General features: G+C 63.8%; 3 protein-coding genes across 8 annotated transcripts in view; 2 read left to right on the top strand and 1 right to left on the bottom strand.

Moving 5' to 3' along the window:
* Positions 1 to 1097, top strand: part of CSNK1D (casein kinase 1 delta) — a 33531-nt gene extending 32434 nt beyond the window's left edge. The window contains exon 10 of one of the 2 annotated variants that reach the window (XM_032499155.1): positions 962 to 1097. The gene's annotated coding sequence lies outside the window, so the exon portion shown is untranslated. Of the gene's footprint in view, positions 1 to 729; positions 879 to 961 lie in introns of those variants that run through there. The other variant, XM_032499156.1, reaches the window with a different exon arrangement.
* On the bottom strand, positions 94 to 11933 carry SLC16A3 (solute carrier family 16 member 3). Of its 5 annotated transcripts, XM_032499151.1 has the most exons (7): positions 11293 to 11428; positions 10261 to 10417; positions 4974 to 5166; positions 3650 to 3897; positions 3040 to 3183; positions 2024 to 2782; positions 309 to 1168 (listed from the first exon to the last, which is right to left on the bottom strand). In XM_032499151.1, the coding sequence occupies exons 4-7, from the start codon at positions 3870 to 3872 to the stop codon at positions 915 to 917; spliced, it is 1380 nt and encodes a 459-aa protein (XP_032355042.1). In that variant the 5' UTR covers positions 3873 to 3897; positions 4974 to 5166; positions 10261 to 10417; positions 11293 to 11428; the 3' UTR covers positions 309 to 914. The 5 variants fall into 5 exon arrangements, with proteins under 5 accessions (XP_032355044.1, XP_032355043.1, XP_032355045.1 ...); XM_032499153.1 differs by lacking the exons at positions 10261 to 10417; positions 11293 to 11428 and adding an exon at positions 11863 to 11933 and having other exon boundaries at positions 94 to 1168; XM_032499150.1 differs by lacking the exon at positions 10261 to 10417 and having other exon boundaries at positions 11293 to 11417.
* LOC116669235 (nascent polypeptide-associated complex subunit alpha, muscle-specific form-like) lies at positions 8444 to 22839 on the top strand. The gene is made up of 12 exons (XM_032498233.1): positions 8444 to 8470; positions 9145 to 9378; positions 10908 to 11139; positions 11252 to 11904; positions 12581 to 12889; positions 14289 to 14516; positions 14865 to 15011; positions 15156 to 15407; positions 18057 to 19599; positions 19890 to 20186; positions 21235 to 21356; positions 22205 to 22839. The coding sequence occupies exons 1-6, from the start codon at positions 8444 to 8446 to the stop codon at positions 14445 to 14447; spliced, it is 1614 nt and encodes a 537-aa protein (XP_032354124.1). The 3' UTR covers positions 14448 to 14516; positions 14865 to 15011; positions 15156 to 15407; positions 18057 to 19599; positions 19890 to 20186; positions 21235 to 21356; positions 22205 to 22839.
* Positions 22840 to 22920: the final 81 nt, after the last annotated feature.

The following is a 22920-nucleotide window of genomic DNA, read 5'->3' on the forward strand; positions in this document are numbered from 1 at the left end:
TGAGCGGGGCTGGGTGGGGAGGATGGGGCAGACGGCGGCCCCGGGCGCTGACCACGTGGGCGACCGTCAGCTAACCGAGGGACGGATACGTGGAAGGCAGGAAGATGGTTTTCTTCAGACACACACGCCAGGGAGCAGAAATCACACCTATGTCTCAGCTGAAGTGCACACACCCCTGCAGTGTGGCCTCCCCGCCAGCCGCCGGGGCCCCATGTGACCACTCTGAGCTGACCGGGGACCGCAGGGCCGGGGCCAGGACCAGCCGGGCTTACAAAGCTGCACGGCTGAGAAGGACCAGAACCACTCTGTAAAAATAGCCAGGCTGTTTGTTGAGAAAGTGGGATTTGGGGTGGGTGGCCAGACCGCTCGCTGCCCCTCCAGAACTGCAGCTCCTGGAAGACATTCCTCCCGGGGCAGCTCCTCCCACACGCAGGCTTTTCTGGCTTCCAGACGTGAAGGAGGGAGCTTTGTCCTCTAGGCACTCGGAGTCGGGTGGGCTGGGGCACACAGTGGAGGCCCGGGCAGGAAGGGGCCACAGGAACACAGGGAGGGCCCGTCAGGGGAGCACCCACTCTGCAGCGGCCCCACCCTCTGATTAAAGCCGTGTTGTCTCTGAAGCACGGGTTTCTAGGTCCTTGAGCCCAGTGGTGGGCATCGGGCGCCTCTGGGGTCAGCAGGCGGGGCCCTGGGGCAGATGGCTTGTAACCTCGCGGCTTGGCTTCACCACAGATCCACCTCGGAATGACACGTTCCCACCCCACCACCTCCCCCGAAAAACACTGATCAGGCGATGATCCGCTGCCCGGGCAGCCGGCACCGAGCCGACGGCCCCACCCCAGCTAGTCCTGTTTGTGAAATAAATACGAGCGTTGACGGTCTCTGTCCGATTCCCTGAACCCCTGCCGGCCTCCGGCTCAGACGCTCGTCTCCGGGGTGTGAACCACCTCCCCGTTCTTCTCAGGCTCCGTCTTCAGGAAGTGCTCCACCTCCCGAGAGTCCACCCTCACATCCTCGGGGGGCTTGTGGCGCTCCTCCTCCGTGGCCACCTCGGGCCTCTTCCCAATGCAGAAGAAGTTGCCCAGCACCAGCACGAGGGAGGAGGTCAGCACCTCGGCCCCCGCCAGCACAAACACGTACTGGTAGACGTGCGTCGCGTCCAGGAGCTTGCCTGCAAAGGGGGCGGGGTCAGCCCGGGCTGGAGCCTCCCACCAACCCCCTACCCCTAGTGCGCCACCAGAGCAGGCTGGGCCCTCAGGCGGCTGCCCCCACCGCCAACCCCGTTCCCCAGGCAGCACATACCCAGAGGCTGAACCAGAGTGGCTCTGACCAGGGTTTGGGTGGAGCCTCATGCGAGGCCCTGCTGCCCATCACCATGGCAGCCTCCCCACCAGTGGCCCCCACAGGAGGACCCCAGGACAGTGACGATTCAGGTGTCTCCCCACCCTTGCCCCAGACCCCTCCAGGAGAGAGGAGCCAGAGGTCCAGGGTCAGGTAGAAGGTAGGGGTCTGACAGGGCTGGGTAGAGAGACCCAAACTCAGTGACCAAGCCTGGTGGGGCTGTGGCCATGCTGGTCCCACAGTCCATGCCATCTTAATCCCACACCAGTATTTTATCAGCCATCAAAAAAATAAAAGCCCACCGTAGCAAAAACTGGCCCAGGCCTCAGCTCTGAACATCCCCGGTGTGTGGGGACAGCCAAAAAGGAGGGCCAGGACTCCACCCTGGAGCCATTACCTGTCCCCACGACTCAGGCCTGCACCTGCCTTGGGCCCAGGCACCCCCTCCCACGGTGGACGAAGCAGGTCCTGGGATGTAGGCGAGGCCATGTTCCCTCCTGATACCTGCTGGCGGTGTGCAGAGCTACGAGGTGGCCTGGCCAGACCAGGCAGGGGTCCGGGGGTTCCTCCAGCTGAGGGCCCTCGCATGGCACCTCCCCTCCTCAGGAAGAGAACTGCCCCAAGGGCCCAGCCTGGCCCCGGGAAGGGGAGGCAGCTGGCTCCCCACCCTGCCGCCAGCACTCACCTCCCGACGGGGGCCCGATGAGCACAGCTATGGCCTCCAGCAGCAGCACGAGGCCGATGGCGCTGGAGAACTTCTGGGTGCCCACGATGGCCATGAGCACCTCGAACTGCAGGGCCCCCACCATGCCGTAGGAGATGCCGAAGAAGATGCAGAAGACCACCAGGCCGCCATAGTCTCTCGCCGTGGAGCCCGTGAGGTCGGTGAAGCCGTTGAAGAACATGGCAAAGCTGAAGAGGTAGACAGAGTAGGGCCGCACCTTCTTGAGCCCTGCGATGAAGCCAGCGGTGGGCCGGGCAAAGATGTCGATGAAGCCCAGCACGGTGAGCAGGAAGGCCGCCTGGGTGTCGGGCACGCCCAGGTCCTTGGCGTAGCTCACTACGAACACTGGTGGCACGAAGAGCCCCAGCACCATGATGGAGGCAGCCAGCGCGTAGACGACGAAGCCGCGGTCCCTGAAGACACTCAGGTCCAGCAGCCGCCGGGGGGCCCGCGGGGGTGCGGGCCCCGCAGCCGGCCGGGGCGCCTCCAGCGGCCGCATGAGTGCAGCGCACACACAGCAGTTGAGCAGTAGGCCGCCCAGGATAAGGAAGCCACCCCGCCAGCCGTAGTGGTCCTGTAGCAGCTGCCCCAGCGGGGACAGGGCGCACAGGAACACGGGGCTGCCCGCCGCCGCCAGCCCGTTGGCCATGGGGCGCCGCCGGCTGAAGTAGCGGTTGAGCATGATGAGCGACGGCTGGAAGTTTAGCGCCAGACCCAAGCCTGGGGGGCGGCGGACGGTGGGCAGTGAGCACGTGCCCTTTCCCTCCCGGCCCCCGCTCTTCCCAGCACAGGCCCGGCCTGACCCGCCCCGCCCCGCGGAGAGAGACGGGGACAGAGGACAGGCTGGCGCCGGTGCGGACACCCCACGGCCGCCCCCCCTCCCCCAGCTCCCATCCTTCCGAGCCATCGTCGCCACCTGGCCACCACTGAGCAGCAGAGGCGCCACGGCCCACCCTGCTCCTGCCGGCCCCACTCACCTGTGATGACGCCAGTGGTGAGGTAGAGCTGGATGATGCTTCCGCAGAAGGACGCGGCCACCATGCCCAGGGATGCCAAGAGGCCGCCTGCGAGCATGACAGGCCGGCAGCCAAAGCGATTCACACACACGCTGCACAGTGGGCCTGGGGGAGTGGCAGCGACTGAGGAGCAGACCGAGGCTCTCCCCGGCACCCCCGCCCCCAGCTCAGCAGACACTCCAGGAGCACCGGGCGCCCAGAGTGGGAATCACACTCGCACGTCTCCTGAGCAAAGCACGGTTCATAAGGAGAGCTCCTTGCTAGAGGCGTCTGCTTAGTCTGTGCAGACAGCAAGAACCTGCAGAGCACAGGGCCTGGAGCCCCTGTCCTCTAGGACCGAGTACAGCTGGACACACACAGCCCGTTGGACAGGGCCGCACACAGCCTCGGCATGTGTTCGGTCTGCCCAGTGGGGACCACAGCACTCTCAGTGGCTTCTCTCCAGGCACCCCTGGAGACCTGGGATGTACCGGCCAACCCCCGACCACAGGGCCTCTTTGCCCAAGGGAGGCTCTCTGAACTGAACTTAGGGGACCCCCAGAGGTGACCACCTGGCCGCCGCAGCCCTCACCTGTCCCGTACAACATGGCCAGCAAGATGGAGGAGATCCAGGCCGAGTCGCTGTAGCCGATCCCAAACTCACGCATGAGTTCCTTGAAGAAGACGCTGACCGCCTTGGGGAAGGCGTAGGAGAAGCCCGTGATGACGAAACAGCCCCAGAGGACGGCCCAGCCCCAGCCCCCGTCGGGGGCCTTGATGCCTGTCGGGCCCTCGTCGACCACGGCCCCTCCCATGGCCAGGAGGGCAAGTTCCGCGTCCCTGAGAAAGAGGAAGCCAGGCTGTCAGGACCAGCCAGCCCAGCATTGCAGGGACAGAGGTGCACCTGAAGGCCGGCCACCCCTCCCTTCAGGCCTCCGCCCCCAGCAGGAGCTCAGCCCTGAGCCAGGCCAGCTGCCCCTGCCTCTGGGCCTCACCTGTGCTGGGCACTGGGCACAGGGCAGGAGGGTCTGGGGTGACCAGCAACTGCGGCCCCTCCTCCCTCCTCCCTCCTCTGCTCAGGCCTGGCCTGCTCCCATGCAGCTGGCTGTAAAGGGCAGTGGCTTTTTTGGGCTCAGCCAGGGCTCAGATTACCTCCTGAGGAGCACAGACCCCAGCAGAGAAGCCAGCTTGCTCCCGCCTCCAGCCTGACCTGGTGTCCCACCACGGCCAGCACCTCGCAGCTCCTCAGGCAATGAAGCTGCCCTGGTGGGGACCTGGGGCCGATCTAGGCTGGTGTCCCCAGAGTCCTCTATCTAGATGGTGGCCAGCCTTGCTCCTCCACCCCAGGGAGGACAGGGCTTCCCATCCTGCCCACTCTGATCACACGGCACCACAGTGAGCATCTGAAGAGGCTTACGCAGGCTATGCCTGTGGGGATGGAGTGGGGGCTGCCAGCGGGGAGGAGCAGGTGGGGAGCGGGGATGGAGGCCCCCCGCCCAGCGTGCAGGCCCTGACTGTTCCCACCGTTGTTACCCACCCAGCTCCTTTGGGAGCGGCCCAGCCTCCCCTCCGTGCAGTTCAGGGACCTGCAGGGCCAGCCCAGGTAGAAGGCACCTGCAGGAGTATAACTCCTCTGACAAGAAAGCCAGCCACTGGAGCGAAGCACTCCAGCCCCCAGGCTGCAGAGAGGAAGAGGGAGCTGGCCGCACCCACTGCCAGCCCATGGCCCCCACCCCATCGCCGAGGCCCAGGGCCGACTTCCCTCTTAAACCCCAGGGACTCAGCTCGTTTGAGGCACAGTAACTTGAAATGCTATGGCCATGTTTCCATCTAGAGACCACTCAACCCTCTCTGATCATAGCTCTAGAAATCCCCAATGTCAGAGATCAGCCTGGTGGCCTGGTCCCCCACCTCACCTGACAGAAGCTGTCCGGAGGAGAGACTCCTCGCTGCAGGCGCTAGGAGGGGAGAGCTGCCCCGAGGCCCGCGCCTTCTTGGACCCAGCGGCTCGCGGCCCACTGAAGCTCTGTCTTTTCCCACTGCTGGCAGTGGCCTACAAACGAGCTCTCCGAAACGCGGGTCTGCCGATCCTGTGGTGTGAGTGTCCACCTGCACGGACGCCGGAGAACTCTGAGCTGGGGCGAGTGGCGACGACAGCCCCCTTCCTACCAGCCCGCCCACCCGGGTTTCATAATCGGTCCTGGCTCCACCCCCGCCCCTTTTCCTTGGATCCGTCTTGACCTGGCACAGCCCCCTGGGTGGCCACTTCTGCATCAGAGGCACACACAGAACCTGGGACAGGAGTCTGCAGTGAGGACAAGGGCCTCTGTGCCTGGCTAGTCTGAGCAGAGTTTCAGTGTGGAGGGCAAAAGAATGTGGAGAGTAACACACCACATCACCCCCCCCTCCAGCCTGCCCCCAGCATCCCGGCCACAGGTGCTACGCTCTCTGGGGTCCTGATTCAGTGGCCTCTGGGGATCCGGGCTCTGACTTGGCAGGCGTGTTGGGGAGGGTGTTTTTAAGGGCTTTCTAGGGGGCTCCGAGCAGTGACTGCTGTCCATGACACCATTTGGTGGCCAGGACCCCCAGGAGCCAGCTGGCTATCAGAGTGCTGGCACGGCAGACCCAGCCCCCCGGAGCAGAACCGCAGCCCTGCCCCCACCCCAGGCTGGGCCAGAGGTCCACCTTCAGAGCCTGTACTGGTTCCCAGCTGGACTAGGGCTGCAGGGCCACTCTCGGGAAAACCAAGAGAAGCCGTTGCTTCTCCCGGCACCCAGGCCCCAGTGCTTTCCAAGCACTTTGCCCCGGTGCTCGGACGGTTCCTGGACTTCAGTGAGCAGAATGGAGGGTGCGTCTGGGGCCAAGGGCTGGGCAGCTGTTTGGGAACACGGCTGGAAGGTGCACAGGGATGCCCCAGCCAAGGGAGCCCCGCTGCCTGCAGCTGTGTGTGCGGACACGGGACCTGGCACAGCCCTGGGTGGCCACTTCTGCACCGGAGGTGCACAGAACCTGGAACAGGAGTCTGCAGTGAGGACAGGGTTCCTCTGCACCCGGACAGCCTGAGCCCAGCTTCAGCGTGGCCCACCCCAGGCGCTCCTCCAGGGCCCAGCCTCTTGACTGCGCAGCCACGTGCCCGAGCCTGGGACGGGACACGTGGGCAAGTGTCAGCCGCAGCCAGGCTCACCAGGTGGGGGCACCGAGGCAGGCGCAGCAGGGTGACTTAATAAAAAAGTAAGTATAACTTGGGAACAGGAACACACTGTGACGCAGCAACACCACTTAAGGTGAGTCAAGCGGCCACGCGGACGCCACGGGGGGAGTGTGTGGGCCAGGCAGCTGCAGCCCAACTCCGACACCCCGAGAACAGATGAGGCCTGAGGCCCGCCCAGAGACCTCCCTGGCTGCAGCAGCCGTGCCTGGTGCCCCAGCCTTTGAGGCCCATTCTCTGCCCGCCAGGTCCCCAGGCTCCTCAGGAGAACTAGCATCTGGGAGGGCGCCCAGGCCCAGAGATCAGGAGGGTCCAGCGTGTCCACGGTCCTGTGTGGGCCCAGTAGCTGCCACGTGAGGCTCCTGCAGGGAGGGGGCCACCTTCTGTGCCTGAACCAAGGCCCAGCGGGGTCATCCCTCCCACCAGCTCCTGAAGGCCCCAGAGGATCTTCACACACTGCTGTCTGCCAGCTAATTCCCCAGCCCGGGTGCCAGGCACACTGAAATGCGCCCACCCTGGTTCCTGGCACCAGCCGGTCCTCAGAGTGAGGTTTCTCAGCCAGTAGAGGGAGGGGTTGGGCAAGCAAGGAAGAGAGGATGGAGGGTGGAGTGCAGGGCGGGCGGGCACGGGCCTGGGTTTGGGGCAAAGGGATTCCGCCCAGCAGGGGGAGTTGGGAAGGGACTGGGATTCACCAGAGCAAAGTGGCCTCATCAGCCCAGCCCACCCCGCAGAGGAGGCCGGCTCAGACACAGGCTGCCCAACAGTCAGATGGTTGCAGGAAAACCCAGGGTGGGAGGAGCAGCCGCCCGCGGGCTGGTTGGGGACTCAGTGCGATGCAGAGGGAGGTGGCACCAGCACATCTGTGGGCACATGCCGGCCGGCTGTTCTTTCAGTGACATTTACTCTCCCAGGGAAGCACGCAAACCACGTCCCCAGCCCAGAAATAACCCGCCCTCTGGGCCTCAGAAAGCTGATCTTGAAGGTGGGGTGCGCGTGCCCGCTTCTGGGTCAGGTAAGGCTCCAGGGGCTGCCCCCCCCACCCCAGTCCTGGCAGCCGAAAGCCGAGCAGAGGAAGGCCTGAGGAGGAGCGTGCACCAGGTCCCTCCCAAATCAGGGTCTCCTACCAGCTGCTCCCTCAGGCCCCTTGGGGTGAGCACCCAAGCTGGGGTCAGGCTCCAGCTTCTCCTGCATCACCCGTCTCCCCAGTGCCCCCTTCTCTGCCTGCACTCACGCGGTTTCAAATGCCATCTCGGTGCCCACAGTGTCCGGCCTCACCCCCACCCCCCATCTCCACCCAGAGGGCTAGTGCAAACCTCCTACCATGCTCCCAACCTGACCTCTCCCACCCCCACCTCAGAGCCGTGACCTCTACGTCCTGTTGGCCTCACCACCTCCCAAGAAGTCCCCCCACCAGCCACTCTGATGCAGCCACAGGCCCACTGCTGCCCTGGCGCACCCTGGCATGCACCCTGTTAGGCCTCTGTACTAGCAGTCCCCTCACCCACCCTGGGTCCAGGGTCTGTGGCCTGGCAGTCCCCAGAGCAGGCCATGAATGCGTGGAGTCTAGTGTGGGAGCCCCCAGCCCTAGTCCCTGCGGCCTGTCCCCAGGGCGTAGTCAGTGTGCCTTCTGGGGCGGCTGGCCAGTTACCTCACTGACTTCGAGTCCTCGGAGACCAGCTCCTGGGCGGGTGGGGCAGGAAAGGGGCAGTCACGGTCCTTCCTGACTCTCCTCGCACCAGGAGGCCCGGGAGGCACACCTGAGCACTAGGGAAACAGCCCAGGTGGCTAGCACCTGGCTCCTCAGGGCCTAAGGCCCCTGAAGCCCATGGGGGTGGCTGACGGGCAAGGGGGTGCTGCACCCACAGGAGGGAGGAGGAGGGCTACCCTTCTTCCTTCCCCCACTACCCCGTTGTGCAAGCAGGTAGCCAGCAGATCTCAGAAAGCATCTCTGGTCAGAGTGCCTGTCCCCTTCAAAGGAGGGGACAGGACTCCAGATGCTCACCTCAGCCCTGCCCAGACCTGTGTTTGGAGCTGTGACTGGAGGGAGGTGCCTGGGGCTTTTTCTGGGGAGGTGGGAGGGGTGCAGTGGGTGAGGGTCTGCCCCAAGCCTGATCAGGCCTGCTAAGTCCGGCCTGAGCCCTCCACCCCACCTCCACTGACCACGCAGCTCTCTAGTGCATGCCCAGTGCCCCCGAGAGCTCTCAGGTGGGCTGCGTCTTCCTGCAGGGGCTGGTGGGGTGGAAACAGTGGCCTCATTCACCAAAGTGGACACTGCGCCCCAGGCCTGCCCCTCGCTCTGAATCCTCGCTCTGAGGCATTCGCTCTGCACCACCGTCACCACGTTATGACCAAGAGGAGGCTACTGGAGGATGGCTCTGGGGCGTCTCTGTGCTAACCGAGTCCGAGCTCCTCCTCTAGAAAGTTCAGAGAGCAGTGAGGAGGGGCAGGAGGGGGCCCAAGCCACCTCCTCCAGGCCTGGACGCTGCCCATCCACGTAGCCACCTTGTCCCATTCCTCAACTCCCTGCAGCCCCCACCCCCAAGGCCTGTGACCTAAGACCAAGGCCCAGAGGTGGTCTCTGTGTCAGCAAGCCCCGCCAGCCCCGCCAAATCCGGGCCCCCAGCTCCCGACGCCACCAACGGGGCCTCAAGGGCAAGTGGGCGGAGGTGGCTGGGGAGGCAGGAAGGCCGGGTAGGGAACGTGGAGGGACCTTGGGCTCCACCCTCTACCCCCGCCTCCGCGCTGGAGAGAGTAGGAAGGCCGCTCCTTCCCGCTCCAGCTTCCGGATGGGCAGGTGGGGGTCGGGCCGACCCCGCCCGGCGGAGGGGAAGGGAGGATGCTCCGCGGGCCCCGCCCCGGCCCTGCTCCTCTGCCTGCAGTGCGCGGGACGTGGGGGACGTGACCGCGCCAAGGGAGGAGCCGCCGCCGTATTGCCTGGAGTAGGCGCCCTCTTCGTCGGCTACCGTATTGACCGGAGCGCACATTCCACGCTCGGGGCCGCCGGGGTCAGCAAGACCCGGAGCCGCGCTGGGCATCCCCGCTCGCCGAAGGGGACCCCGCGGCTCCCCCATGACCGGGCCCGCTTCATTTTCCCTCCGTTGGGGCCGGGCCAGGTGGCCGCGCCTCGGGGCTCCAAACACTGACTGAGAACTCTAGGTCTCGGGGACCCGCTTCCCTGCCTGGCCCATTTCATAGGTGGAGACTGAGGTCGGAAGGTCTGCACTGGCCAACGCAAAGCCCTGGGGAGCCCCAGGCCCTGTCTGATCCTGCCCCGCCCTTACCTCCGGGCCCAGTACTGGGCGCATGGAGGCCTGATCAGGAGGCCCCTGCTATGACTTGATGGCTAGACACAGCCCTCTTCTCCACTGGCCACTTCTAGAAGGGCCAGCCAGGGCCCCCAGGGTCACTCTATGAGGCTCCTCACCTCTAAGGAGCAGCACTGGGCCCCTTCAAGCCCACCAGGTCACCGTGAGGACTGCCTTGGAGCAAGTCAGCCTTGTCAGAGGGACATCACCAGCCAGTGTGTGGGACCCCACAGGCCGCCCTCCACACACACTCCCTGGCCAGTGTCCTGGAGAGCATGACTCTCCTCCCACCCTGCCCCGTAGCTGCCTTCCAAACTGAGGTATCCAGCTGGAATGGGTGAGAGCCAGGTTGCCTCCTGGGTAAGGCCCTGCCCAAGGTCACACAGGGTTGTTTCAGAGCCTGCCTTAGGACCAGGCCTCAGTGTCCACCCCAGGCTCTGCCTTCACCACAGACTGCTGGGCAGGAAGGCTCCACACCCTCCTGGGCACTGCCACGCATGCCCTCAGGGCCTCTTAGGGGCAGACTTCCCACCGTGGGAGCAACTCTTCAATTGCTGGGCCCACGGGGGCCCAGTTCACCCTCCAGGACACTCTTGCATCTGCCCCTGTCCTCCTAGCACCTACCTGACCCCCAAAGACCCGTGGGCCTTCAGAATGAGGCAAAGGCCCCTAAACCCACCCGCCACTCACCCCTGCTCTTGGCTTTGGAGAAGCGCCTGTGGCCTGGGTTGCCTGAGGCAGTGGGTCCAGCTGTCATCTGCTGTCCCTCAGACCACTCAGCCTGGCCACAGTCATCGCAGAATCATTCGGGCAGCCCAGGCCCCTCTGGATGTGCAGCTCAGTGCGTCTGGACAGAGAAGCACTCTGTTCATCCCTCACCCAGACTCCAGGCACCCCCCCGCAAGTGGCCAAGACCCCGACTGCCTCCCTTCCACTCCCATGCCTGCCGACCTCAGGCCTGGTGCAGCACCCAGCTAGGTGAGCTGTCAGCCCACTTTTCAGGTGAGTAAACCAAGGCCCCTGAGGCCCCCAACTCGTTTGCCCAGGGCTATGGGCCTGGGATGGAAGTAAGGCGAGCTCGGGGAGTCCAGTCTGATCCCGGGGAGGGGACTCCCCGCCTCCCTGTCTGGACCGGAAGCCGTTGCCCGAGGGCGTGTGTGGATTAATGTTTAGGACAACGGTGAGAACCGGGAGGAGGTGAGGGAGAGGACCGCCGTTGGGCACCACCACCTCGGCGCCGCTGGGCCCGGAGCGCACGTGCTCCTCGCTCCTTCGGTAAGGGGGCTTGGCCCGGGCGTTAGCCCCACCAAATATAGCCGGCGCGCCCCCACCGCTAGCCGCAGGACCAAGCTATTTATACCCGGGACCCGGCTTGGCCTCCGGCGGAGCTACCTGCTGGCCAGAGCCCAGCCCCCGAGGGTCATCCGACGGAGAGGCCCCCGGGCGAGGCGGGGAAGTCGAGGTCGTGCGGCCCGGACCGGCCCGGTCCGGCCCGGATCCGAGGGCATGAAGGGGTGCGGCTAGCTTCCCAGGCCCCTTACCGGGGGCCGCCGGGGGTCGGGGGGGCTCGTCTGTGCCCGGAGCGCCCCCAGCCCAGGATGGGAAGAGGCGAGGAGCAAAAGCGCGGACCCGGGGGCCGTCCCCACGCCGGGAGCACACCCAGCGCCCCGGCGGCTCGCAGGTCCCAGCCCCCGGCCCGCCGAGCATCCGGGCCGCGCCTACCTGCCGCCGCTGCGCCGCCGCCGGCCTCTGCCCTCCTCGCTGCCGGGCGCCGAGCCGGGGGCGACTCAGGGCTCCGGTCGCTCGCGAGTCACGTCCCCCTGTGCACGTCACCGCTGCCTGGCGCCGCCCCTGTCCGCCCCGCCCGGACCCCGCCGGAGTGGCGCCCCAGCGCTCCCCGACGGCGCGGACCCCGGCGGGAGCTGTGCCTTCTCGCCCTGCCAGCCCAGCGCCCCCGCGCCCTCAGACCCGCCCCCGACCTCGCCAGCCCCTGATGCTGCGCTGGGAGCCTGGGCGCGCGGCCCCTCCAGCCCCTCCATCTCCCACTCTTTGCGCGCTCGCCTCCCTCTGCCCCGGATTGATAGGAGCGCAACCGGGTCCCGCGTCCTCCGGGACAGTGACTCCCTCGCCTCCCACGCCCGGGCAGAGCCCTCCGACAGGTGGGGGTGCGCACACAGCCGCACCCCACGCCGTGGAAGTGTCCGCGGACCCTGCGGGGTTTCCGCCTCCCTCCTCAGCTCTGGGGTCAGCAGGCCTCTCTCGCCCCCTAGGATCAGCGCCCCCATCCGAAACCTTGGCTTCCTCCAGGGCGCGGGCGGCGGCGGCTTCTCCCAGGTAGGAGAGCAGCGCCTGCCCCCCACCCCCCGCGCTGCCTGGGTGATCTTGGGCAAGACCGTCATCGTCTCTGACTTCCGTTTCCCTCTGTGGCTCCGCACTCTTTAGAGCCAGATACAGTCGCTGCCCTTCCCCTCACGCTCCCAGAACCTGGCTGGCCCAGCTGCGCCCCAAGGCTGCTCCCCACACCCACAGCCCCAGACCCTCACCTAAGGGAACATTGATCAGGGCTAGTACCAGCCGGGCACAGTGCTTCAAACATTGTGCTTTTTCTCATCTGCAACATGGAAAGAACTGAGGTTTGGGGAGGTGCTGTGGAGTGTGGCCATAGGTGGCCTGGGCCTAGGACACCACTTGGTAGCAGCCATGGAGCTACAGGACCGCTTCCCACGTCACCAACTTTGAAATGACACCCAAGTCTCCTGGGACTACAGGAGGCCAGGCATTGGTGACTCGAGGCTTTATCACAAAGACCCCAGCTCATCCAGGATGGGGTGACAGAGTGAGCGTCCCCGGGGGGTTACTGCCTCCAGGAGTCTGTGGGGCAGCCCACCCCCTTGGCACAGTAAAGAGAGGTGGGCAGGGTGGCAGAGCTGGCCTCCTGGCCCAGAGTTCACCATCTGACCAGCCCTTCTGGGACACCAAGTCCACTGAGGCCTCCTGTTCGTTCTTTCAGATGCTGGGAGACGCCAGCCACCCCCAGGCACTGACAGAGGCTGGGTGGGGTCTGGCCCCTGCCCCTGCCTGGAGCCCAACCATCCTCACCCCAAACTCTAAAAATGTCGCCACACTAGCACACACACGTGAGGAAGTGAGAGATGCAGCCCGAGCCGCCAGCAGCAGCTCAGTGGAGGGCTCCAGGGTGAAGCCCACGGAGTTGCCTGGACCCTGGGTATCGGAAGGGACCCTTGGGAAGGAAGATTCAGCCCAGCTTCAGATGGTACCCCAACTGCCTGCACCAGTGGCACTCACTGGCTTCCCAGAGGTGGGGGTGTGCTAGCACGGGAGGGCATCTGAGGGGGAGCAGGGCGGAGCTGCAGGAGGGCACCCCTCACCTGCGGTGGTGCTCAGGGCCTCTGGGGGCGGCGCCTAGCCTCCCCGGCCTCAGATCATTTACATGTACACCCTGCCCTGAGCAGGTCCTTCCTGCCACCACCTAGCCATCTGCGGGAGGCTTGGGAGCTGGCATCCCTCACCCCAGAGATGCAAGTTTCCCTGTGAGTAGGAGCTGTGCCACCCTGGGCCTCTGACCCACCACTCCTGCCCCAACCCCACCCCAAAATGAAAGGGCTCAGAGCAGCCCACCAGGAGAGGCAGACGTGGGGTGGCTGTCTTCCTGCGCCTCCTGGTGTCCTTCAGACCAGGGCTGGGTCTTCTCTGAGCTTAGCGATCTAAGGGGATGCCTGGGGTCCACCACTGTCCCCCAAGAAGGGGAGGAGTCCTGAAGGAGGGCTGGGGGTTAGCCAGGCACACTGTGGTCCTGCAGGAGCCCAGAGGAGGGAGAGGACAGCCCCTCAGGCATAGCCTTCTGTGGGTGTGGGTCCCACCCGGAACTGAAGTGGGGGCTCCCCGCTCCCAGGGACACAGAGAGCAGACTGATCAGGCATCGTCTTTCCAGCCACCCCCACTCCCAGTAGGCTGTTCCAGTACTTTGCCGGGGTGTGGAGAAAGACCAGAGCAGAGTGGCAGAGTGAAGCCTGCAGTGTAACCGACCTGCTGATAGAGGAAGTCTCCCACCCCAGGGCTCCCCTGGACCAGGGCTCTGCAGGGGAGGGCCAGGATGCCTCCATGCCCTGAGGCCTTCCAGAGGGGCTCTGAGCCCCCAGCCCCCAACTCCCCCAGGAGCTTCAGTCCACTTTCCAGGACCAGGAGCCCAGAGCATAGCGGGAAGGAGTGGGTGCAATTCCTCGGAGCAGGGGAGGGGCGAGGAAGACCAGGGGCACCCACCCTGGATCTGATTCCGATGCCTGGTCCCCCATGGTGGCCCTGGGCCAGTCCCCAACCCGGGCTGCCCTTTTCTGAAAGGGAAGAGGATGGGTGGCCCAGGGAGGTGTAGCCATCCCAGGGGAGGTGGGACCAGACACTCTCCCTTGTGACCCAACCTGCTCCTGGCCCCACCCTCCCCCGAGGCCCACCGCACCCCTGCCAGGTGCCCCCACCTGTCCCGTCCTCCCCTCCATCTCCTGAACTCCTATTCCTCCAGTTGTTCCAAGCCACAGCTGTAGGTCGCACCAGGCCCTGGAACGTGCTCCCCGTCCCCAACCAGCACAGCTCCTGGGGAGGGGCCTGGGCTCCGCCCTTCCCAAGAGGAGAGGATGGGTGTGGAGCCAGGATGTCCACCTGTCCCGCCACCTGTCCACATCCGATCTCCATTTTCCACCCAGATGGAGGATGGGAGCCAGGCTCCTCCTGAAAATGTTCTTGGAAACCTGGAGAGACTTCTGAGGGTCTTGGCAGCAGCCCCCCCAGGGCGGTCGGGGGACAGGTCTTCTGCTCCTACTCAGGACCAGATCTCGGGCGCCAGGGGACCTCCGGGGGCCTGATGGAGCCAGGCAGAGGCCCCACCCATGAGACTTGGACACCGCCCCACTGGAGTCCAGGCCCCAGCCAGGGTATCCATCCTGCCGTAAGCTGCCCGTGCCACCCAGCCAGGGCTGCCACCACCCCAGGCTCAGAATCGGGGTCCGCACAGGCCAGGTCGCTTGAAGAAAGTCAAGTCAGGATGGAGATTCTGGCCCTGCCAGGGCTGCTTGCCCTGGGGTCCTGGCTCCTGCCCCTGCCCTCCTTAGTGACCTGGAGGCGGGACTGTCACAGCCATACCTGGGGCCACACCACAGACTCAGGGTGGGGAGGCTGTCTTTCCGGATGACTGAGGCCAGCGGGACACAGGCCCCTCCCCCAACTAGGCCACTCTCCCTCCCCTCCCCCTCCCCCTCAGCTTTTCCTTTTCCTCGAATCAGCTCAGGCTCCAGAAAAATAAACACAGTAACCACTCGACTGGCCCAGGCTGTGAGCAGAGGCAGAAGCAGGCTGCAGAGCCCAGACCCCTGCCCGGCCCAGCTGGACTCACCGGCCCTCGACCCCCAGGGCTGGTGCTGGGCACGGGGGTGAGGGTGTGGGTGGGGCTGGGGTGTCTGTGTGTGAGGTCGGGGTGTTGGTGGGGGTTGGGGTGACTTGGGGGGAGTGTGAGCTGGGGCCTGGCTTGGGCCCTGGGGGGCGATCTCTCTGATGGCCAGTCGTTTTTCCCCTAGGGACCCTGGCTGGCCGCGGCTCCTCAGGCCAAGGCTGGTCACAAGAGGGCCTGGCCCAGCTGTCCACGCCTCCTGACCCTGCAGCTGCCCTGGAGGGAGGGGCCCACCTGGGAGCTTAGGAGCCCCGGCCCAGCATGGGGGACTGGGGCCGGCAGGGGGCAGCCCCCCTGGGTGCCGAGCAACCTCACCCGTGGCTCTGAGAGACAGAACTGAGCAGGGTCGCTACTGCCGCCGGAACGTTCAGAGCCCGAGGTCAGTGGGGCCGGCTGGGCAGATGTGCAAATGGCCAAGGTGGGTGAAGGAGCCCAGTAGAGAGGGAGATGTGCAGGCTGCCCTGCCCCACCCTGAGATCTCTAGCCTCTGTCTCCTGTCTGTGAAGTGGGCGCTGACGCCCTCCTGACCGCCCTGGGGAGGGTTGGAAAGCTCACCTGTTAGGGGCGTCCCCCTCCCACCCCATCATCCTGCCAGATGGGTCAGGCCCAGGCTGGGGCTCCCATGTGGACGCACCCACCCACCCCTCCTGCACCCATATCCATCTGCCCAGCTTCAGCCCGAAGCCGCCCTTCACCCCACCCACCCCTGTCCTCAGCTGAGCGCTGCTTGGATGGGTAGGGAGGGTGTTGAGGGTGGGGCACCTGCAGGACCAGTGAGGAACATCTTAGGACACAGGCTCTGAGGATAGGCAGCCTCGCCCTGGGGCACTACCCCCCCCCCCCACCGTGATGCCCTCGGGAGCTCTTTGCCTCCCTACCCGCCTCAGGTGAGGAAATGGGCCTGGGGGGGAGGGGAAGGGGGCAGGCAAGACTCAAGCTGAGATGTGGGGAGGCACAGGGCAAGGTGGGCAGAGGCAGGATGTGGGGCGCAGGGAGGAGCCGCTGGCCTGGCCAAGTGTGGACTGCACTGCTGGGGGAGGTGGAGACCTGGGTGCAGGCCCACCAGGCCGAGAGGCTCCTGAGACTCTCCTGTCTGATCTCCTCCAGGCCTCCGTGCCTTTGCACGTGCTGTGCCCTGTTCCCAGGAGAGGCCAGGGAGCCCGTGTGAGGATCCCAGGCGTGGTGCCCAGTGCTTAGCCCTGACTTCCCTCCTGCAGGCCTCTGTCAAAACCCTGGTGTTGGAATATCCTGCCCCTCCCCATCTGTGGGTGTGGAGCCTCGGCTCTGGGAGAGGCCCCAACATAAGATAAGGTGCCTGGTGTTGGGTCCCCCCTCAGCCCCAGGACAAAAGCTGCATGTGTTCTCTATTGCTGCATAAGAAATCACCCCCAAAACCTAGCAGCGTAAAAAACAAGCATTTATTATTTGCTGAGGTCTGAGCATCAGGCGTCTGGGGGTGGCTGAGCTGGGCAGTCGGGGTCCTGGGAGAACCTGCTTCTAGGACGGCTCCCTCCCTTGGCTGTGGGTGGGGGCCTCAGTTCCACTGCTCAGAGGCCTCTCGGTCGGCCTGCTGAGTGCCCTCGCACTCGGCAGCTGGCCTCCCCAGAGTGACGGACCAAGACAGCCAGGGAGCCTTCGCAGACCCGGTCCCAGAAGTCCAGCTTCATCAGGCCGGTGGCTTCCTACTGGTTAAAGGCACTCTGTCCAACCCACACGCAAGAAGTAGGGAATTTGGCTCCACCTTTGGAAGGAAGATGAAAAGATTTGGAGGCCCCTGAGGCTGCAGACCCTAGACCCTGGAAGGAAGGAAGGAAGGGGACGGGGCTGGCCGGCTGGAGGCAGACCAGAATTGATGTCAGGGCCACAACCACCCACCCCCCTGGTGGGCCAGTGGGCCCGCGTGGGCCGGGGTGGGGGCGGCCACTCCTCCCTCCCCACCCCCAGCCCGCAAGTCTCCAGGCGGTGCCCTTTCCAGGTGTGTCTCAGTGGGTGAGTGGACTCGATGCTGTGGCCTGAGGGCTGTGCAGGCACCCCCAGCCCCGCAGGCCAGCTGCTCAGCCCTGGTGTTGAACTGTAGGATGCAGCCACAGGGCTGACCCTTCACCCCTTCTCCTGGCCTGTCCTGCGGTCCCTTCACTGGGCCCTGGGGCTTCAGATGTGACAGTTCTGCTAACTTCGGCCACTGAGATCAGCCGGAAGGATGGAGGATGCTGTGGTCCCCCTCGGTTTACCCAGCCAGTCATGCTTCTGAAGGAGTGGAAAGCACTGCGCAGAGTCGAGTCAAAGTAGCTCACATTTTTGCTTTTAGAAATACACACAGGACTCTGGAGAGACAGAGGCACACACCCCAGGAGGGATCGGGGAGGGCTATATTCACTTTCCCCCTTACGCTTTTCTAGAATTTCCCAGTTTCCTGCAGGGAATATCTATTTGTTGACTCGTTTCTTCCCCTAGTTGAGATGATATTCACGTAACATACAAGAAACACATAAAGTATACAACTCAGTTGCATTCAGCATACTCACAACGTTGTGCAAACACCAGCTCTCCAATTGCGAAAACTTTTCATCACCTACGAAACCAGCCCGTGCTCACTGAGTCATCACTCCCCATTTCCCGTGCCCCTCCCTCCGGGAACCGCTAACCTGTACCACGGCGATGGAGCTGCCCATCCCCGGTACACCCCACAAGGGGAGCCACAGCGGACGTGGCCTTGTGTCTGGCTGCTTTCACTCAGCCAGCGTTTCCGAGGTTCACCCCCCACTGTGGTCCATATCCCGTCACCCTGCTTTATGACCAAGTAACGTCTGACCTGTGGTCGCCTGCTCTTCTGCCTTGGACATTTGGGTCCTCTCACCTCTTGGAGGCTGTGGGTCGTGCTGCTGTCTGGGAACACTTCCTGTGCAGTTTCTGTGGGGACAGACATCTTCATTTCTCTTGGGTTTACACCTGGGAGTGGAATTGCTGGGTCACGTGATAATTCTGTATGTGGAATTTTTTGAGGAACCGCCAAACTTCTGTTTTCCAGTGGCACCATGTTCTCCCTTCCCACCAGCAATGTGTGAGCGGTCCTGTTCCTCCACACCCTTGCCAACACTTGTTGGTTTCCATTTTTCGAAACTCGAAGCCATCCAGTAGGTGCGAGGTGGTATCTTTCTGTGGTTCCGGTTTGTGTGTCCCTTCCTTTTTTAAAATTTTCTGTTATTTATTTATTTATTTATTTTGGAGGGGAGATACTTTTTTATTATTTTTTCTACTTATTTATTTTTAATGGAGGTGCTGGGGTTTGAACCCAAGACCTTGTGCACGTTAGGCAAGCACTCTCCCATGAGCTGTACCCTCCCCGCTGCATTTCCCTTCAGGCTGAGGACAATGAGCATCTTCTCATGAGCTGATTGGCCATTTGTACATCTTCTTCGGGAGAATGTGCATTCAAGTCCCATACCATTTTTTAAATGGGACTGTCTGTTTTGCTTGAGTTTTTAGAACTCTTTATATATTCTGGACCCTTGTCAGATACACGCTCCTCCTGTTGTGTGAGCTATCTTTTCACTCTCTTACACTGTCCTTTAATGCAGGGAAGTTTCCTCTTCGCTTCTTGGTTGCTGTGCTTTTGGTATTGCATCTAATACTCCATTGCCGTGAAGGTCTAGCCCTGTGTCTGCCTCTAAGAACTTCTGGCTTTGGCTCTTTGTGTTGGTGGCTGAGTTTTGAGTCGGTTTCTGTGCACGTGTGAGAGGGAACCAGGCTTCGCTCTTTGCACGTGGGGGTCCTGTTGTCAGAGAGCATCACCTGCTGGGCTGTTACTTCCATAATTACAAAAACGAGTGAAAAATAAGCCTGCTCTGGAGTTTAAACTGGAGTAGACACTGCTGGGAAGGGGCCTCCCTTTGGGTCCAGAGGCTGCCCTGAGGCTCTCTTCTTCCTATTCCTGGGGGGCAGCAGAGCCCCGCCCCAGCCCCTTGTCCCCGGCAGCACACTCGCCTCTGTGGGCAGATCACTGGCCAGGGCCTCATGGTGGGTGTGGAGCGGGGGGCAGGCTTGCCTGGGTGCCGGTGCAGGAGCAGCCTCCCCAGCACAAAGGGCATGGGATGTCTGGAGCCTGGGCTGCAGTGAAGGCCACTGGCTCTGTGGGGCTGGCCCTGCCATCAGAGGGACTCCTCTCTCCCAAGGAGCGGGCTGGTCAGGTGGGCTGGTGGGTGGGAGGCACCACCCTCCCCTCTCAGCTCAGCCTTTTGGCCTGGAGGCCGGATAGGGCTGGTCCCTAGGGTTTGGGCTTTCCCTGCCCCCACCTGCTGCCCCAGGCCCTTTGGCTCCAGTTCCCCCTCATCCTTTCCCTCTCTCTTGCTCCAGTTCACCTGTGCTTGGACGCACAGGCGGCCTCCTCAGACTGGTGCCTGGAACAGAGCTGGCGACTGCACGACCTCTGCTGGCAGTGGCCTGTTCCCCTGGCGGCCTGAGGGTAGCCGAACTGCACCTGCACCTGCACCTGCACCCGCTGTCGGGTGAGGCGCAGCACCCCATCACAGTCGGGGACCACGGAGGAGGCTGGCTGAACCGATGCTGCCCAGGTGCCTGCTCGCTGCCCCATGCTCCTGTCCAGGCCTCTGGCCCCAATGCCCAAATGCAGTGGCCATTTCTCAGCCCCGGGCCTCCAGGACCCCTCTTCTCCTCTCCATCCGTTCTATCTGGGGAGTGGCCTCATCCACTCTCAGGGCCCTTAAGACCATCCTCATGTGGGTGACCCCAAGACACCTTGCAGCTCAGGCTCCCTGAGGATCCCTCAACGCCCTGGGCCCAAGCAGAACTCTCAACTGCGGGCCTCCCTCCGGGTCCTCTCTTTTCCTCGCTCCACATCCAGGCCCCAGCAACTCCTGCAGTTCGTCATGCCCTGGGTGGTGGACCCCCAAGCCTGGGAGAGCCTTTGCCCACCTGGGTGCCTGGAACAGTGCCTGGAACAGAGCAGGCACTACGTGAATGCAAGTGAGGGAGAAATGATGGGGAAAACAGCACCTCCGCGCACTGTCCAGCCTCCTCTCCGCCCCCGTGGCCCGTCCCCAGAGGGGGCCTCCCAAACCAGCCCCGGTACGGGTCTCTGCCAGTCCTCCTCGGCCACTGCACAGGTCTCACCCGCTCGGGCGGGCTGCCTGATGCCCAGGTAACTTAGTCCTACCCACATACTCTGCACCTGACTTTGCTTCAGCTGCCTCTCCTGACCTTACACCCCCGGGTCTCTGCGTACCTGTGAGGGGTGACCCAGGTGGGGCCCACCTTGTTACCTGATTTTGCTCTCCAGGGACCAAGCTCGGCTCACTTGGGCCACCCCCCCGGGAGGCCCCCGTAGTCACAGCTCCCCACCAACCCTCCCCGCAGTCTCAACTTGGAGCATCCCGGCCCAGGGGACAGAGGTCATAACCCAGCCCTGCCTGGCACAGGGTGCCCCGGAAAGCCCTCCTGAGGTGGAGGATGGGTGTCTCTGACCACCTTGCCCGTGGCCTTCGCTAGGCCAGATGGACGGCTGGAGGCTGCAGCCAGGCCTTGGCAAGGGGCCAGTGAAGGGGCCGAGGGAGTGGGGCGGGCTGTGAGCCCAGCTCTGAGCTTCCCTGCAGCCCACAGGGAGGGAGGGCGAGGCTTGCCCAACCTTCCTGCCCCGACCACAGGCCTCCTCCTCCCAGTGACTCAGCACAGTGAGCTCCCCGGTGCTCGGGGGAGCTCAGGGAGGGATGGGGGATACCGCCCATGGCCTGCTGACAGCCTGGAGCCAGTCCCTGGCCCCTGCGGTGACACCAGCTCGCGGGTGGTCTCCAGGGCGGGCGGGCCCTGTCCCTGCTCTGCTTGGCCACTTGAGCATCTGGCTTCCCACGCCTTGGTCTCCTCGCTTTCATCCCAGAGGGTGGACCGTACGACTGTGGGGGTTACAGTGCGAGCTCCCCAGAAGTCCCGCAGCCCCCGGGACCCCTCACAGGGTGCAGTGTGCAGCAAAGTGAGGTGGACGCCAGCCTCCTGCTCAAGTCGGCTGTGAGGGCCAGTTGGCCGGGCGAGGCGCACCGTGTCTTGGTGCCCCTGCCCCCCTGGGTAGCTCAACACCAGCCTCTCAGGGAGCACCCATCTGTGTCCTGCCTGCACCCATCGCCCTGCCTCCGCCCCCAGGCCTTGACTGCTGGGAAATGGCCACAATGGGCCCCTGGTTCTCTTGTCCCCTCCAGGAGCCCTGTCCTTCCCACCAGAGTCCCTTCCTGGTTGCCGCCTGCTGCCTGGTTCACAGGGCACCCCTTGTTCTGGAGTGGCAGGGACCATCCAGCTGGCTGTCCATGGCCTGGAACACACGGTGAGGGATGGAAAGACATCTCCCACTGAAGCCCCTCATCAGGTCCCCGTTTCCTCAGGACCCCCCCCCCCCCAGCGTATGTGCCCATCCCCTTCTGGAGGTCCAGAGGCCCAGGCAGAGGGTGGCAGCCAGCCTCTCCTGCCCCTGGGCCTGTGAGCAAGTGGACAGGTCACTGCAGCCCCACACAGACGTCTTCCTGATCCGGGGGCAGCGACTTGCTCAGGACCACGCAGGTCAGCGCTCAGGCTGGCCCCACCTAGATCCCTGTGCTTTGGGGACCTCATGCGAGGCCTGCATAGTTAAGGGGCCGAGCTCCAAAGCCCGAGTGACGAGACTGCAGACCTTAGGGGGCCGTTGTGGTCCACCAGGAGTGCCGAGGCCCCTCCCAGGATGGTGAGCCCCTGTCTTGGCAGGGCCCACCGCTGGCTTCCATCATTCTGTGGGCTGTGTGAGGTGCAGGAGCAGAAGCCTTAGCTGGGGCTCAGGGGAGGGGATCAGAAATTCCGGGGCTGTTGGGCCACTGGAGTGGAAGAGCTCATCCTGCCACGGGGATCAAGGCTGCGCCACGCCTGAGCCACCGCAGGGTTAATGCCAGGGTCAGGGTCAGGGGTAGGGGTGGGTTAGGGTTAGTGTGGGGTCAGGGTCAAGGCTGAGGGAACTGCAGGGGCAGGGTTAGAGGCCATGGGTGGTGAGGGGCGGGGCTCATACCCCTTGTGAGGAGTTGTCTCCCTTTCAAGGGGCGTATTCTCTTGGCCCTTTTGGCTTACACAGACACCCCAGAGCCCCTTCATGGGTGTGAACCAGCACCCCCGTTGTTCACACGTTGTTTCTGACCCTCAAATCTGCAGGAAATGGTGGGTGCCAGCCCTACTTCATGGAGAAGCAGGGTCCCAGGAAGCTGTATCAAGGCAGGAGCAGAGCTGGGATTTGAACCTGGACTGTCAAGCAGGCCATCCTGGTCTGGAGGCAGTGAGGGTGCCCAAGGCCTGTGGGATGTAGGTTAAAGGTCATGGGGACCCCCGTGGCTTCTCCAGGCAGGCAGGGCTGTTTTCACTGCACTGGTAGGATCACATCTTCCATGAGGCTTGAATTATTGATCTGCCTGGTGTTTAATAACCCCTGGACCTCTTGCCAAGAGCTCCCTCCTAGAGCAGTCTTTCTTACGGTTAACTGAGTTGAGTTTGCACACTACGGGCAGGGCCAGCTAGGGGACAGGCCCTGAGCAGCCAGAATGCCATCAGGGTGGAGAAAACACAGAAGAGAGGAGGGGCGGGACCAAAGACTGTGCCCACCACTGCCTGGAGCCACAGCAGTGCCACCGGCCAGCAGGGTGGGCATGGGTATCTCCACTTGTTGGGATAACTGGGTCCTCTTCAGCCTCAGTGGACCCTCAGATGTTGGGGAAGGGTGTTCCTAAGCCCGGGATGGGGGTCTTGGCATAAAGGTTTGCCTTTGGCCTCTGTGAGGTGGTTTTGCTTCTTTATTTCAGCTTAAAATTGAACACACAAACACCAGAGCACACAGGTTGTGAGCGCACACAAACTGATGAATTTTCACCAAGCAA

Source organism: Camelus ferus, chromosome 16, assembly GCF_009834535.1.
Source record: "Camelus ferus isolate YT-003-E chromosome 16, BCGSAC_Cfer_1.0, whole genome shotgun sequence".
NCBI classification, from domain to species: domain Eukaryota; kingdom Metazoa; phylum Chordata; class Mammalia; order Artiodactyla; family Camelidae; genus Camelus; species Camelus ferus.

Coding starts and splice junctions, on each gene's coding strand:
- SLC16A3 (XM_032499153.1), bottom strand. CDS start 3,872: ATGGGAGGGGCCGTGGTCGACGAGGGCCCGACAGGCATCAAGGCCCCC. Junction 3,184..3,649: donor GGCCATGTTGTACGGGACAG/GTGAGGGCTGCG, acceptor CCACTCCCCCAG/GCCCACTGTGCAGCGTGTGT. Junction 1,169..2,023: donor CATCGGGCCCCCGTCGGGAG/GTGAGTGCTGGC, acceptor CCCCCTTTGCAG/GCAAGCTCCTGGACGCGACG.
- LOC116669235 (XM_032498233.1), top strand. CDS start 8,444: ATGCCCAGTGCCCCCGAGAGCTCTCAG. Junction 8,471..9,144: donor GTGCCCCCGAGAGCTCTCAG/GTGGGCTGCGTC, acceptor CTCTGCCTGCAG/TGCGCGGGACGTGGGGGACG. Junction 12,890..14,288: donor CACTCACTGGCTTCCCAGAG/GTGGGGGTGTGC, acceptor TTTTCCACCCAG/ATGGAGGATGGGAGCCAGGC.